The sequence below is a fragment of the Typopeltis vanoorti genome, chromosome 12, assembly GCF_054136105.1.
Source record: "Typopeltis vanoorti isolate ZY-2024b chromosome 12, IOZ_Tvanoo_1.0, whole genome shotgun sequence".
In the NCBI taxonomy this organism is placed as follows: Eukaryota; Metazoa; Arthropoda; class Arachnida; order Uropygi; family Thelyphonidae; genus Typopeltis; species Typopeltis vanoorti.
Genome location: NC_143560.1, coordinates 1,584,766 through 1,599,881, shown reverse-complemented (window position 1 = coordinate 1,599,881; position 15,116 = coordinate 1,584,766). Strand labels below are relative to the sequence as shown.

The 15,116-nt window shown below is 38.0% G+C and overlaps 1 protein-coding gene across 2 annotated transcripts in view; it reads left to right on the top strand.

The window, feature by feature from the left end:
• The window catches only part of LOC150100543 (protein BANP-like), a 130,375-nt gene that overhangs the window by 37,553 nt on the left and 77,706 nt on the right, over positions 1-15,116 (top strand). For both annotated transcript variants that reach the window (XM_090401551.1, XM_090401550.1), the window contains one exon: positions 11,483-11,558. In XM_090401551.1, coding sequence (XP_090257677.1) covers positions 11,483-11,558 — 76 coding nt within the window. The remainder of the gene's footprint in view (positions 1-11,482; positions 11,559-15,116) is intronic.

Sequence of the window (15,116 nt, the reverse complement as noted above, 5' to 3'; positions counted from 1 at the left end):
GATTTTTGTTTTGGGTAGTGGGGGGGGGAGAGCTATGCTGATTTTGTAATGGGAAAAGCCATACCCTTTACTATGGGTCTCAAGGATGTGTTTTATTTGGATATTTTTGGTAGCCCATAAATCCAGGGAGGCCCCTGATTATATGGTTTAAGTTTTTGAATAATTTCAGGAGTTCAGGATACAACTTTCTCTAATAATTTTTCAAGAGCCATTTTTGTGTATTATGCACATGCTCATATCTCTTTGTGTCCATGAAGATGCCTGTGACCAAGGCAAAATATTGGCTTAGTACTGTAATTTACAACTAAATTAATTTCGTTGTTAATTTTTAGCTTTAGACAACTGTTTTTTTTCCACTAAACATCAACATGAATGAGTCAAAAATAACCAGAAAACTTCAGTATTCTGTCAACTTAGTCACTTCTAGTTAGAGAAAGAGAAGTGATGATCATTAGCCTGAGGGGAGGGAAAAGTGATAGATGTAGCTGATGTCATTTTCATCTTCCTGATTGGATATAGACTCTTATACATGTAAATTAGAGAAATATGTATGATTTCTTGCCATTTCTTTTGTTTTCTGTGATTTTCTTTTGTTTTCTGTGATTTTCTTTTGATTCCTATGATTTTTCTGTTTTATTTCCTGCCATTTTCTTTTATCATATTCCTGTGATTTTCCTTTATTACATTTGCTTCCATTTCCTTCGTCTTCTTATTGTGACATCATTTACTAGGAAATTTAGTTTGCTATAGTGAAGGTTATCAGCATTTACTTTTTGTAATATTGAACTTAACTATGCATACATTGCTTGGCAATAAGTCACTGGACGCCATAGGAACAAACAGCCATGGCACCCACCTTAATAAGATAAACTGCAGCTATCCTATGTGTATGCTTTCCACAAGTGTATGATAGTGATCAATAGGAATTTTGGACTACTCTTCCTGTAAACATGTAATAAGGTTCTGGGCTGTTGTGGGAGAGTTGTCCCTTGACCTTACATGACACTTCAGTTCATCCCACAGATGTTCAATAGGTTGAGATCAGAGTTCTGTGGAGGCCAGTCAAGTTCATGGTAATGTTCAGTCCACAAACCATGCAGTTACAGCAGCAGCCTTATGACATGGTGCCTTGTCTTGTTGGTGAACATTTCTTACCAGAGTGCATAACTTTGTGTTGGAAGCATTGCACTGGTCAGGATATTCAGATACTTCTCAGAGTTCAATGTTCATGGCACTGCAAACAGAAGTCTGAGGCCAAACCAAGAAAAACCAGACCATACCATCACACTGCCACCTTGAATTTCATAGTTGGGGTTATGCACTCTGTTAAGAAATGTTTACCAAGCATCTGCTGCACTCACACCCATCCATCTGTTTTGTAAAGGGAGTATAATGATTCATCGCTCCATAACACAGCTATCCAAGCTTCCTTGTCCCATTGTACATGCTCTTTGCACCACTGAAGATGATGCTGCATGTTGGTTTGGGTAATGTGGAGCTTGCATATTGCGGTCCTACCATGGAATCCCATGTTGCGAGCCTCGATTCTGAATGTTTTTGTTCGCAAATCTGTATTCAGTGTGTTGGTTGATGAATAGCAGTTTATACGTAATTATCCTTCATAACACCCTACAGTTGCATTCAGTGAGTGTGGTGGGTGGCCCACTGCTACCCATTTGTATTTGTAGTTGACCTCCTGTACTTCCATCTTAGCATGTTATCATCGATTGTTGACCCAAGATGGCCCAATTTGTCAACAGTTTGCCAAACAGATAGACTTGTAACATGGCATCCTATCACAATGCCTCTTTCAAACTCCATTTCCCTTCTTGCGACCATTTCACCAGGACACAGTTGCACTGACTTGGGAGTATCACATTCCTCCAGTTTGTACCAGCTACAAATATGTGACTTGTTACATCGCGTGATGTACCTTGCACATGTCGATGTCTGTTGATTTCTTTCCAAGTAGTGTGTGTATACACGCACACACACTTTGGTAATTTGTGGAAATGTTCAAAAGGAGAAGATATTTTACTAAGGATGCCCAAGATATTAATGAATTGATGTAGTTAAGATTCACATAGTAGTAAATAGGATGTTTTATCAAAAATTAGGTAACAAATAATATACAAATTTGGAAGGGAATTTTTGATAGAAATGAAATCATAATTGAGTTAGATGTCATTATATCCTGTAGACTGTTTTGAGGGAAAATGCCTGGAAATTTAGAACGTGGGTACTTTCATTGAACTTTATTCTTCAGTTTGCATTATTATTTTATAACATAATCACATCTGTGGTCCATATATTTCGCCCAATGTCTAGATGGTTTCATTATCATGTTATGATACAACTGAATATTTTCCTAACAAAACCACATCTTCACACCCTCTGTTTTAAGACAAGTGGATAGATGGAGCCAAGTTTGAGATACATAGTGGTAAGCCTGAGCTAGTAAAACCTAGTTGATGGACTCTGCATTTGCTTTCATTCTTATGTGAAGCTTTTGATTACGAGGGTTGTTCGATAAGTCCGTGCAAAAATGAAGAAAACAATTTTTTGGGGACAAAAATATTTTTTCAACAACAAAAATTTTTCAACAAAGTCTCCTTTGAGGGCTATACACTTAGTCCAACGATTCTCGAGTTTTTTGATCCCATCCATATAGTATGATTTGTTTTCAACTCTTCAAAGTAGGCAGTTGTTTCGGCAATCACCTCATATTTGATAAAATTCTCTTTCCTGCCAGTCCTTTTTTCATGTTTGGAAACAGATAATAGTCCGAGGGAGCCAAATCTGGAGAGTAGGGGGGGGGGATGTGGAATGACTTCGTAGTGTAAATCGAACAACTTTGCAACAGGTCACACTTTGATGCTTTTGATCCAGTCTGAGCAAATGCAGCCCCCATCTTACGGATAGTTTTCTCATATGTAAATGTTCATGTAAAATATTATTATTACTATTCTATTATTACGGGCAACTCCAGGGAGTCATTAGACTCATCGAGGGAGGCCACAAATCATATTCATCACAACTATTCAACATTCATACAGTATCTATCATACCTCGCCTTAAACTCATTCACTGTCACAGCATCCACCACAGACTCAGGGAGCGCATTCCACTCATTCACTACTCTAAAAGTAAAGAACCCAGCTCTAACACCTTTACTAACCACACTTTTGCCCAGTTTCCATAGATGTCCCCTAGTCCTCCCACAACCAGCCCTGTTCTCAAAAATATCTTCTGAATTAATTTTATAGAAACCCTTCAGTAATTTGAATGTCTCAATCATACTCCCCTCCTCTGCCTATCAACCAATTTTTGCAATCCACAAATCCTCAACCTGTTCTCATAAGGTTCATTCCACAGACCTGCTATCATCTTGGTCACTCGCCTCTGGATCCTCTCCACCTCTCCCCATCAAGAAGAAAAACCTAGGTGACCAAATCTGGGCACAGTAGTGGAGATGGGGTCTTATCAAGGCTCGATACAGAGGAACAATAACCTGCTTGTCTCTGCTTGTCAACGTATTCTTCAGCAACCAAGTGATTTGATGAGCTGATTTGGCCACTTTTGCAATGTGTCCCCTAAATTTCAATTCCTTATCCACCAACACTCCTAAATCTCGTGCCTCATCAATTTCCTGGAGCACAGTTCCACCAATGCAGTAAACTGCCGCCAATCATTTCACCCCAAAATGCATAACCTTACATTTTGCCACATTAAATTGACATCCATTCTCCTTAGCCCAGACCTCCAATCTATCCAAATCATCCTGCAAAATTTTGACGTCATCTGCATTCACTATTGCCCTACCCAACTTCCCATCATCCTCAAACAAATGAACTGTTCCTCTCAGATCCTTTCCTATATCATTAATGAACAAATTAAACAGCAGTGGTCCAAGAACAGATCCTTGTGGGACACCACTAGTCACAGGCAGTCTTGTGGACTCTACTCCTGAGTAAACCACTCTCTGATATCTCTCCATCAACCACTCTCCTATCCATCTCACCAACCCTATGTCCATCCCCATATGCTGCAATTTACTGATTGGAATTCCATGTGGTATCCTGTCAAAGGCCTTAGCAAGGTCCATTAGAATCACTGTAAATCCATTACCCTTATCCAGTTCAGCCGTCACTGTGTTATAATACATGAGCAAGTTACCGAGGCATGACCTACCCTTCACAAAACCATGCTGTCCCCGATACAGTATCCCATTTTCTTCTATCCAATCTTGTATTTTCCTCTTGACTATTTTCTCTAAGACCTTGATAATGATTCCTGTTATGCTGATTGGCCGGTAATTTTCAACAGCAGCCTTGGAACCACTTTTGTGCAGTGGAACTATTTTCCCCTCTTTCCACCCCCCTTGGGACTGATCCAGACCCGAGGCTCAAATTAATCCCACAGATGTATTGATTGAGGTTCTGTAATAGACTAGTTACCTCTACTTCATTCATCACAATTCCAGTATAAGCTGTTGGTTCTTCCATTCCTACAAAGTCGCCACCTGGATGATATACTCTTGCAAAGTGCTCGCTCAGTAATTCCACTATATCGACTGATTCAGTTACCTTCCTACCCTCAGCATTTTTCAAGATCATTCTACAATGAGCATTTTTCCTTTTACTTGCAACATATTGAAAAAACTGTTTGGGATTCTCTTTAGCCTGCATGGCCAATTTTCTTTCATAAATCTGCTTTTGCTTTTTTTACCACCCTTGTTACCATCCTGGCCTGAGCGTTATACTGTTCCTGCACCTGATGGTCACCTTTCTCCTTAAATTCCCTCCACAATTGTTTCTTTTTTTTTGCAGCTCAAGCTTAATAGTGTTATTCATCCATTTAACCCCTACTTGATTTATTATTTGGATTCTTGGTATACAGTCAACCATTGCCTCCTGCAAACAACATCCAGCCCTTGCAGTTTTACATGCGATGGCACTGAGCCAAGCACACACCTAAGCTTGTCATACTTACCAGCCCGGTAGTTCCACATGTACCCTGTCTTAATTGTAAATTCCACTCCTTTAGCCACCTCCCAAGTCATGACCTTATGGTCACTCTCACCAATTGTTGGCAACATGGTCATGTTCGTTACAGCCACATTCTCAGTTGCATTTACACGGTCCAGCACTCTCTGCCCCCTGGTATTTTCCACTACATGCTGCCGCAGATAGTTGTCCCTTAATAACCACATAAAATCCAATTCCTTCCTCCCACGTGCCCTGTGCTCTTTCCAGTCAATGTTACCATAATTGAAATCACCCATAATAATTACCCTCCTTCCACTCATTTCTTTTATTTGCCTATGCATACTATCCCCACCATCTATTCCATCACCTGGTCTATAGCAGCACCCAATTTTATATTTTGTTCTGCTAGATTCTATCTCACACCAAACAGCCTCAAATGTGCTCTTTTCTCTATCCTGCAGTTCAACTTCTATACTCCTTGGCTGCAGCTCATCAGCTATCATCAATAACACTCCTTCCCCCCTTTTTATTCACCCTGTCACTCCTGAACACGCTATACCCGTCGCATTCAATCCCACTAGCTTTATCATCTTCTGTCAGCCATGTTTCACTAATACCGACAACCTCTGGCCTGGAAGTGCCAACCATGGCCAAAAACTCTTCCTTCTTGTTCCTAATACTCCTGGCATTAGTGTACATGAATCGCAGAAGCCCATTTGTCCCATCCTTACTTTGATGCCTTATACTAACTATCCGATTCTGATTTGTTGTCCTTCGTACTCGCTCGGGCATAATATACTCATTGATACACTCAACTGCCTCCCTAAAGTCTGCATATCTACTCCCCCTCCCCTTAATAAATCTAGTTTCCCTGAGTCTGTACATCCACTTCCACATCATTCAACAACACGTTTTCAACTCTCCGTACACCAACTCCATTCAAATGTAACCCATCCATCTTATATAAGTCCTTTCGCCCATCGAACTCATTCCACACATCCACAAATTCCACACCACTCTCCATGCATAACCCACGCATAAAGTTATTGGCAATTATGGCCCTCCTTCTAAACACTTCGCTGTCATACTGCGGTAAGATACTCACCATCCTAACTCTCTCACTCTTCTCTTTTGCTACCTCAAATAATTCTCTCACATCCTCTATCATTTCCATTTTGTCCTCTTTCAAATCATTTGTTCCTGCCACGATTATCATCTCTTTCGCCCTCTGTTTTTGCAGTCGAATAGATTCGCTGACGTCCTTTATGTTCTCACCCGGATGGTACGACTTCGTTAAACTCTCAACTATTACACCTCTTAATAGCGAATCCCCATACAGCACTCGCTCCTTCATTTTATTGACGTTTACGAACATTCTATTATTTGCCTTCACAGACTTTCGGCGGTTATTTGTCGGTACGTTCAGCACACATTTTCCCATACGCTCCAGTTGCCTTTTAGCTCTGTGTATCGCACCGTTCAAACGGGCAATTTCACTACTCGCATTTATCTCGCCATTTTCATCATCAATCAAATCATCCATTCGTTCTGTATTTCTACCTTCATTTACACTTTGAACGACGCTCTCACACCTATCTGGCACTGCCATGCAATTCTCTAGCACACCACCATTTTCTACATTCTGACTATCGTTAATGATATCACTCTCGCCACACGAAACATGCTTGAAATCCTCATTCTCTCTACACTTTCTGCACATATTAACTCCACTGTCACTTTCTAACCAGACTCCCACCGCTCTTCACAAGGCATACATCTCACAGACAGCACATTGCATAAATTCGTTTACATCAAAACTCTTAAACAAACATAGCGACCTGGCCGCCATTTTTTTCTTTATCGGTGCCATATGTACGCTATCTTATCTTAAAATTAATAATTAAAATAACAGAAAACATGCAAAAATTGCACAGACACACCAAGAAACAAAAAGCAAACAATACTACTTAAAATTCTAGTAAAATTTCTAATGTTAACACAAAATACTACTAATCTTTTCAGGAGTTCTCGACAAGCCGATGATCTAATCAGTGCAACACCAAGCGACCAAATTCGAATTACGTGGTCATTTGAGATGCCCGCAGCCTTAGCAATTCCACGCACCTTCATTCTTCTATCATCCATCACCATAATCATGGATTTTTTCAGTAATATCTGGAGTAGTGAACTTAACGGGTGTCCAGAAGTTCAGCTTCACTTGTGCTCATATGGCCACTTCGAAAGTACTAAACCACTTATAAACCATTCTAATCGGAGGTGCGACACACCATATTGTTTATCAAGCTTAGCTTTAGTTTCCTGAGCCATTTTGCCTTTCAAAAAATAATGTTTAATTCCTACACGAAATTCTTTCTCATCCATTTGTCACAAATCGCGGTACTTGATCGATTCAAATGAATGCCACACGATTGGAACTTAGTGTGTGATCCTCACAGTTGCCAACAACTAAAAATAACCTCAATATGTACTGGTGGCACCATCTCTTAGACTTTGCATGGACTTATCGAACAGCCCTCGTATTGTGTTGGATGGAAAGCTACTTCTTGTCAGAACAGTTTCTTTGAATCCGTGCCTTCACTTGTGTCTATGGTTTGTTTGGTAGCATTGGATTAATAGTGGTATTACAGGAATTGAGCTCTGAATTCATTACACTGTTCATATTTCATTAAACAGCAATTTTGTATGAGAGACATGTATAACACAGTATTAAACAGTACTGAAGTCATAGGGTGCTTAAGGGTCAATGCTGTATAACTGAGAGGAGACCTCCACATAGCCTTTAAAGGAATGTGGAGAACCGACCAGGGCTTCTGACCTAATGTCCAGTCCTCGCCTTCTCGTGGTGCACCCTGTTGGGTATCTACTTTGATACTGAACGAACGAGGATGGGCTGGCAATTTGGGATTTAGCCGACCAAATTGTATTCTTATTGGTTAAACCAAAATAAAAAATGATGGTACAACATGACAAAATTTCATGCCGGCTGGGGCGTCGCCCGGTTAAACAAGGCCCCTGTTGTTTTCGCCAGGGAACCAGGGCGAACAGCGAAAAGTCAGCTACTGGAACAAATCTGAAAACAAACCCCAACTCAACATCACCAGAGTTAAAGATCGGTACTATCAACGTAAGAAGCCTGAATGGCAAAGAAATGGAGCTAGCTGAGGAATTAGATAAGTACCAGATCGACATAATAGGGGTGACTGAAACAAAAAAGACCAGAACTGGTGAGATCTTTCTGAGCAATAAATACAAAATGTTATATTCAGACAATGACAATCAAGGAAAAGCAGGAGTAGCCATAGTATTCAACACAAAACACTAATCTTCTTGAATGGCAGTCAGTCTCAAGTAGAGTAATGTGGGCAAATATGAGAATGGGGAACGGGACAATGAGACTTATTTGTGCCTATGGTCCCACAGAAGGTTCAGTGGGACCATAGGCACAAAAAATTCCTCCAAAAAATTCCTCAAAAAATTCCTCCACTTCTACTAAGGTAGAAGTGGAGGAATTTTTTGAGGCTTTAGAAAAAGCAACTGACACAATGAAAAAGGAAAAGTTGGTCCTTGTTGGGGATCTAAATAGTAGAGTAGGAAATGATTGTGAGACATACAAAAATATTTTGGGAAAATTTGGAGAAAAGAGCAAAGCTAATAATAATGGCAAATATCTGTTGGATTTCTGCTCAGGACATGGACTGGTTATTACTAACACCATGTTCCAACATAAAAATGTGCACAAATTCACATGGAGAGAAGAGGCTAGGAATAAGAAAAGTCTCATTGACTATGTTATTGTTCATAGTGATGTTTTCTCCCTGGTGCAGGACACCAGAGTGTACAGAGGATTTGAAATTGGAAGTGATCACTATTTAGTCTTGAGCAGGATAAAATTGAATTTCATATTGAAAAGAATAACATGTAAGAAAATTTTAAAGCGAATAAAAGTTGAGCAGCTCTCAGATATGAACTGTAGACTAAAATACAGAAATATTATTGAAAAGAAAATGAAAGAGTTTGAGAACAGGAATCAAACCTTGGAGATTCAGTGGCAAACTCTGAAGGAAACATTGATTGATTCTGCCAGAGAGGCATGTGGTGAGGTTGTGTGCAAGGATAAAAAAATCAGAACTCCCTGGTGGACACAAGAAGTTAAAGAGGCAGTGAAGGAAAAGAAGAAAGCATATCAAAAGTTCCTGGCAAATAAGTCAGCTTTTACTCTTACAGAATACAGAGACAAATGTAAGAAAGCTAAACAGTGTGTAAAACTAGCTAAACAAAAGTCATGGGAGGACTTTGGCAAGAATATAGAAAATAAATATCAAGAAGGTGGCAAAATATTCTGGAGGTTGTTGAAGAAGCTTAGGAATGGAGGAAAGAGTGCTGTAAAAGGAATTAGAGATGATAAAGGTGAAATGAAAACAGGAGAAAAAGATATCCTTGAAGTATGGAGTAATTACTTTGAAAAACTGCTAAATGAAACAAGCAGTGATGACAGCACAGTGATAAAAAAACACTGACCAGGCATGCAGTCAGGAATACATATCCATACTTGAAGTAGAAAAAGCCATCAAAGGCTTGAAATGTGGAAAGGCAGCAGGAGTAGATGATATTCGACCAGAAATGCTGAAGTATGGTGGTATGAGAGTCTTACAGTGGCTGCACTGCATAGTTCAGAAAGCCTGGACAGAGGGACGAATTCCCGATGATTGGAGTAGAGCTCTCATAGTACCCATATATAAAAAGGGAAATAAAACTGAATGTGAGAATTACAGAGGTATTTCCCTACTGAGTGTTCCTGGCAAGATCTATGCAAGTATACTTGAGAAACGGTTGAGAAGAATTGTGGAAGAAAAGCTTGGTGAAGAACAAGCTGGATTCAGGCCAAATAGAGGCTGTCAGGATCAGATCTTCACTTTACGACAAATAGTCGAGAAAGCATGGGAATATAACAAAGATCTGTATTTAAGTTTTGTCGATTTGGAAAAGGCATATGACAAGGTGCCAAGAGAGAAGCTATTCAATACGCTGCAGTTATATGGTGTCAATGGGGCATTATATCAAGCAATACTTAGTCTTTATTTGAGTTGTGAGTCAGCAGTTAGAATTGAAGGAAGTACAGGAAGATGGTTTAATGTTAAATCTGGTGTGAGACAAGGATGTACATTATCCCCTCTGTTATTCATTATCTATATGGATCACATTATGAAGGAATGTGGTATTAAACCTGATATCAGAATTGGAGATGTTAATGTCAGCTCTTTGCTTTATGCGGATGATGTTATACTTCTAAATAAATCCGCTACAAGTCTGCAAGATTCTCTGACTAAATTGAATAGCTGTTGTAATAGATATGGTATGAAGGTCAGCAATAAAAAGACAAAGACAATGAAAATAGGCAGAATCATTGAAAATGTCAACTGTGTTGTGAATGGAGAACCTGTGGAACAAGTAAAACATTTCAGCTACTTAGGCACAATTTTTACTGAAGATGGTAAACTAAATATAGAAATAGACAACAGAATCAGCAATGCTGGTATCGTGGGAAGTCAATTGAATAAATTCATATGGAATAAGAAAGAAATTAGTCGGAACACTAAATTAGCTGTATACAAGACTGTGTTCAAACCAATTTTAACTTATGGATCTAAGAGGTGGGTCAGAGGTAAAACACTTGACCAATGACTAGAAACTTCAGATATGAGAGTCCTGAGAAAGATTAGAGGCGTGAACAGATGGCATCAATGGCAATATCATATTAAAAATGAGGATATTAGGAAAGAACTTGACATTGTCAGCATCCAGGAATGCGTTAGCAGAGCTAATCTCAGATGGTATGGTCACTTAAATAGAATGGGAGAGGAAAGATTAGCAAAACAAGTGTTCTCTGCCAGGTTGGCAGGAAAACGACCCAGAGGAAGACCAAGATATAGGTGGATTGATACGGTACAAAGTGCCTTAGACGATAGAAATATAAGATCTGATAATGTTGGAGTCTTGACAAGTAACAGACTGATTTGGAGGAAAATTGTAGATAGGAAGTTAGTAATGATGTAATTTTTTCATGTAGTACTGTCATATCCTGTACACCCCTTGAGGGTACATGGCAGGAATTTGATGATGATGATGAAGTCATATATTTGTTCTCAAAAAGAATTCTGTGAATCCCATTTAGTCAAAATTTTTCAGAAATGCAATCACTGTACACTGTTTTTTAGATACACAGACATCATCAACTCAAACCACTCCATTTTCATTCCTGTAATTCAGAGACATTCTAGAATAACATGTGACTTTATACTAAAGCAAGTGCATCGAAAGATATTGAATGAGATATAATCTCTATCTTCATTGATGCATGGTTTGTTTGATTAAAAAAAATACTTTTTAGCATGCTGCTATATAAATTCCAAAAACTATTGTTATTAAATTAAGGATTTAATAATACAGAGGATATGATCTCTTTCTTATTGCAGCTGATTATCCATCTGGATCTTGGTTAGGTGATGAAATCAATCCTGAATTGAGAGTCCGTTGTCACATTAGCCCAACGTGAGTAGATTTGAAAATTCTTTAGTTTTCTAGGTAAAAAATTTTGGTATTCATCCTGTTTTTTTTTTTTTTTTTTTTTTTTTTGTATTATTTATTTTTAAAGCTATTGAAATGAAAGCTTGAAAAGTGACAGCAGCATTATTCTGCTGTTGTCACTTTTTAAGCTAGTTTGGAGTCGGCATGTTGATGCTGATTTTGCTCATGTAATACTTTGTTTGTTGACAGTCTGATAGTAGATGAGCTTTTTTTTCATTCAAACCACCTGTCATATTTCTACCATTTGGTGGTTTGCTTATTTACTGTGTGTGTGTGTGTGTGATTGGGAGGGGTATCTGTTTTGACCTTATTGCATTTTCTGGTGAGAAAAATAGTCAAGCAGAAGTAATGATTTGTGGTAATGTGGCTACCATTTTTGTTCTTACGTAAAACCTTTGTTTACATGTTCACAGATCTACGTTAACATAACATCAGTAAGAATTAACCTTACTCTGCAATTTTTATGTCCTCTGGTTCTTTTTAAAATGTCTAGTAAAGTAAGCCAAGCAGCAGTAATTAGTCTCAGATGTGAGTAAACAAAAGTTTGCATATTAAGTAACTCGATAACTAGGCTATTTGTATGTAAGATAGTTGACTTTACATCATGTCACAATATTACATAGCATTGGCATGTAGAGATAAGATAAGGAGGTGGTGGTGGTATCTGTATATAAGTCATTGGTCCACCACAAATGGAATATTGTGCTCAGATTTGGTCACCAAATTATCATTGTGATGTGAAAACATTAGAGAGGTTCCAAAGATGAATGACCAAAGTGATATCAGGACTCTGGATTGTTGGTTATGAAAAGTGTTTGAGGGAATGTGGATTGCAGAGTTTGATGGTTAGGATGAAAAGTGGAGATATGATCGAGACCTTCATATTAGTTAAAGGATTCTACCAGATTAATACAGAAGGAATTGGTGCAAAAGGGCAGATTTTTTACACAGAGAGTTGTTGGTTGAGTGGAATGCATTGCCAGAGTGCATTTTTGAATGCAGGAGTGTAAATAATTTCAAAATTCATTATGATAGACATGTTGCTGCTGGTTGAGTGGGCCTCCAACGATGAGTCTGTTGACTCCATGAAGGTTACTGAAATAATAATAATATACACTTCCTTCCAGAGGTGTATATTAGTGTGTATTATGGAAGGGTTTGATGTTGATTCAGGTCTTATTAGTAAGATCTATAGACCCATTGAGACCCCAAAAGCTAAATCATTGACAGACGTCAATGTGAGTTCTGTCATATCCTATTTTTTCCTTGCCAGAAGAAATCTGCAGTTGTTTATGATTTCACAGGTTTCCTTGATTCTGACAAAGTAAAATGAATTGTGAAATTAGCTAAGATTGGCTAAAATTTGCTAAGCTGACCAGAGTCTGTTGTGATATTGAGGAGTTGATCAATGTAAACATTACCAAGTTGACTGAAGTTCTCAGACAGCTGTTTTTCAAGTGGGAGCTGGGATGGAGAGGAGGAAGATGGACTGCCAGCTTGGCCTTCCCAACCACCAGCGTATTGAATGATTTTAAAATAGCAGACCATTTGGCTGATAATTTCTTGCAAAAAAATCCCTTAATAGAGAGAAGATTAACATTTGAGCAAGGCAGTGAATTTTACTAAGAATTCTTTATAAGCTTTTGTAGATTTTACTTTATCTTTCAGAAGAAAAATAAAGAAAATCATCTTCTCTAACTCTGCAAGGTATGTTTTGTTTGATAATAGGCTTTAATTCTTTATTTTCATTAAAAAAACAACAACTGGGAAAATAAGGTTAGGTCAACTTCTTCAAATCCCATATTTTCTATAGAATCTCATTTCACATTATGAGGAGCCTCTGTAGCTCAGTCACTATCAACAGTGCTTAGAAAGACTAGGATTCAAATCCAGGATGCAAAGAACCTTTATAAAGGCTTTTCAACTGAAGGTAAGTTAGGTGGTCTCATATAGGAGGGATTTTTTCTTCCTGAAATTCAGGTTTTGAATCTCACACAACAGGGAAACCAGCTTAAACAACACACCCAATTTCCAAACATAATACACTGTCTCATATCCTTAATTGCTTTGACCATAATTCCAAAACAAACAAACACAAACATAACCATGAATGGCAAGGTCCTGTTCTACACAGTGTATTTCTTAATTTATTATATTTTATATGTCACTGTTTGCATTACATTCAGAAAAACTATTTTTATTATATAAGTATCTTCATGGAGTCAGAAGACTCATTGCGGGAGACCCCATACTAACCTATATACAAGCAGTACTTATCATACCGCTTCTTAAACTTATTCACTGTCAGGACACTAACAACAACTTTTGGCAATTCATTCCATTCATTCATCACTCTCCAAGGTAAAAATCTAGCATTCACATCCTTACTGAATTTTACATGATGTCTATGGTGATCCCAAAGTTACTGGCATCAGTGAGACCAAGTCAACAGAAAATACTATTGTTACAGGAATAGAATGTAAAGGGTATTGTATTTTCAGGAAAGTTAGTTGGAATAGTACCGGGAGTGAGGTATTGCTGATGATAGCCTGAGAATTTCAATAAACAAAAATTAAATTATTCAAAGTTTTTACTTGGTTATACTTTAAAATAAAGTTACTAAAAAATTATATTCTTGGTTTAGTCCGCAATGCTAAAGTGTAAGTAAACAAAGTTTGCACATGAAGCATCTTCACGATTGGGCTACTTGTATATAGAGGCTAATGATTTGAATCATTTGTCTCAGTATCCCATAATGCAAGGGGCACACCCTTTCAGTTGTGTGTATAATGCTATGCACTATAGAAAGGGCCACTACTTAAACCAATTTTGACCTTTTTTGAGGTCTCATGAGTGTGAGCCGGACCCTGAAGGGATACCAAGGTTAAATTAATGCAGAAGTCGTATATTTTCCATATACAAGCAGTGAAAAGGTGTATCTCCTTATTATTAAATTACTTTGGATCTTGAAGATACTTCATCTGCAAACTTTATTTGCTTACACTTGGATAAAGGATTAAACCAAGCATATAATTTCTTGGCATCTTTAATTTATAGTATAACCAAGTTAAAAAAACTTTCACGTTTATCTCTGATCCAGAGTAATTTAATAAGGTAATACATCTTTTCACTACTTGTATATGGGAAATATATGAGTTCTACATTAATTCAACCTTGGTATTTCTTCTGGGTCTGGCTCCCACTGATGATATTTATTACTGTTTGTCTTTGGGCTTGCTTGCTTCCTGCAGAGCTGAGAGGCTCAGAATTTTTTGTTTGCATAACTGATATAGATAATGCTTTATTTGCATCATTTATGGACATATATGACTATGTAAAATTGTTATTGAACTGTTACATCCATCTACAAATGAAAGAAAAAGGCAGTGATTCACCGTATGACAGTGGCTTGGAACCTAACGTATTGTATGAGCTGGGTATGCCTGTATAAAATAGGACCTTGCCATTCATGAGACTTCTTGAAATTGATAAATCTGTGGTGTGCAAATGAATTAATCTGGA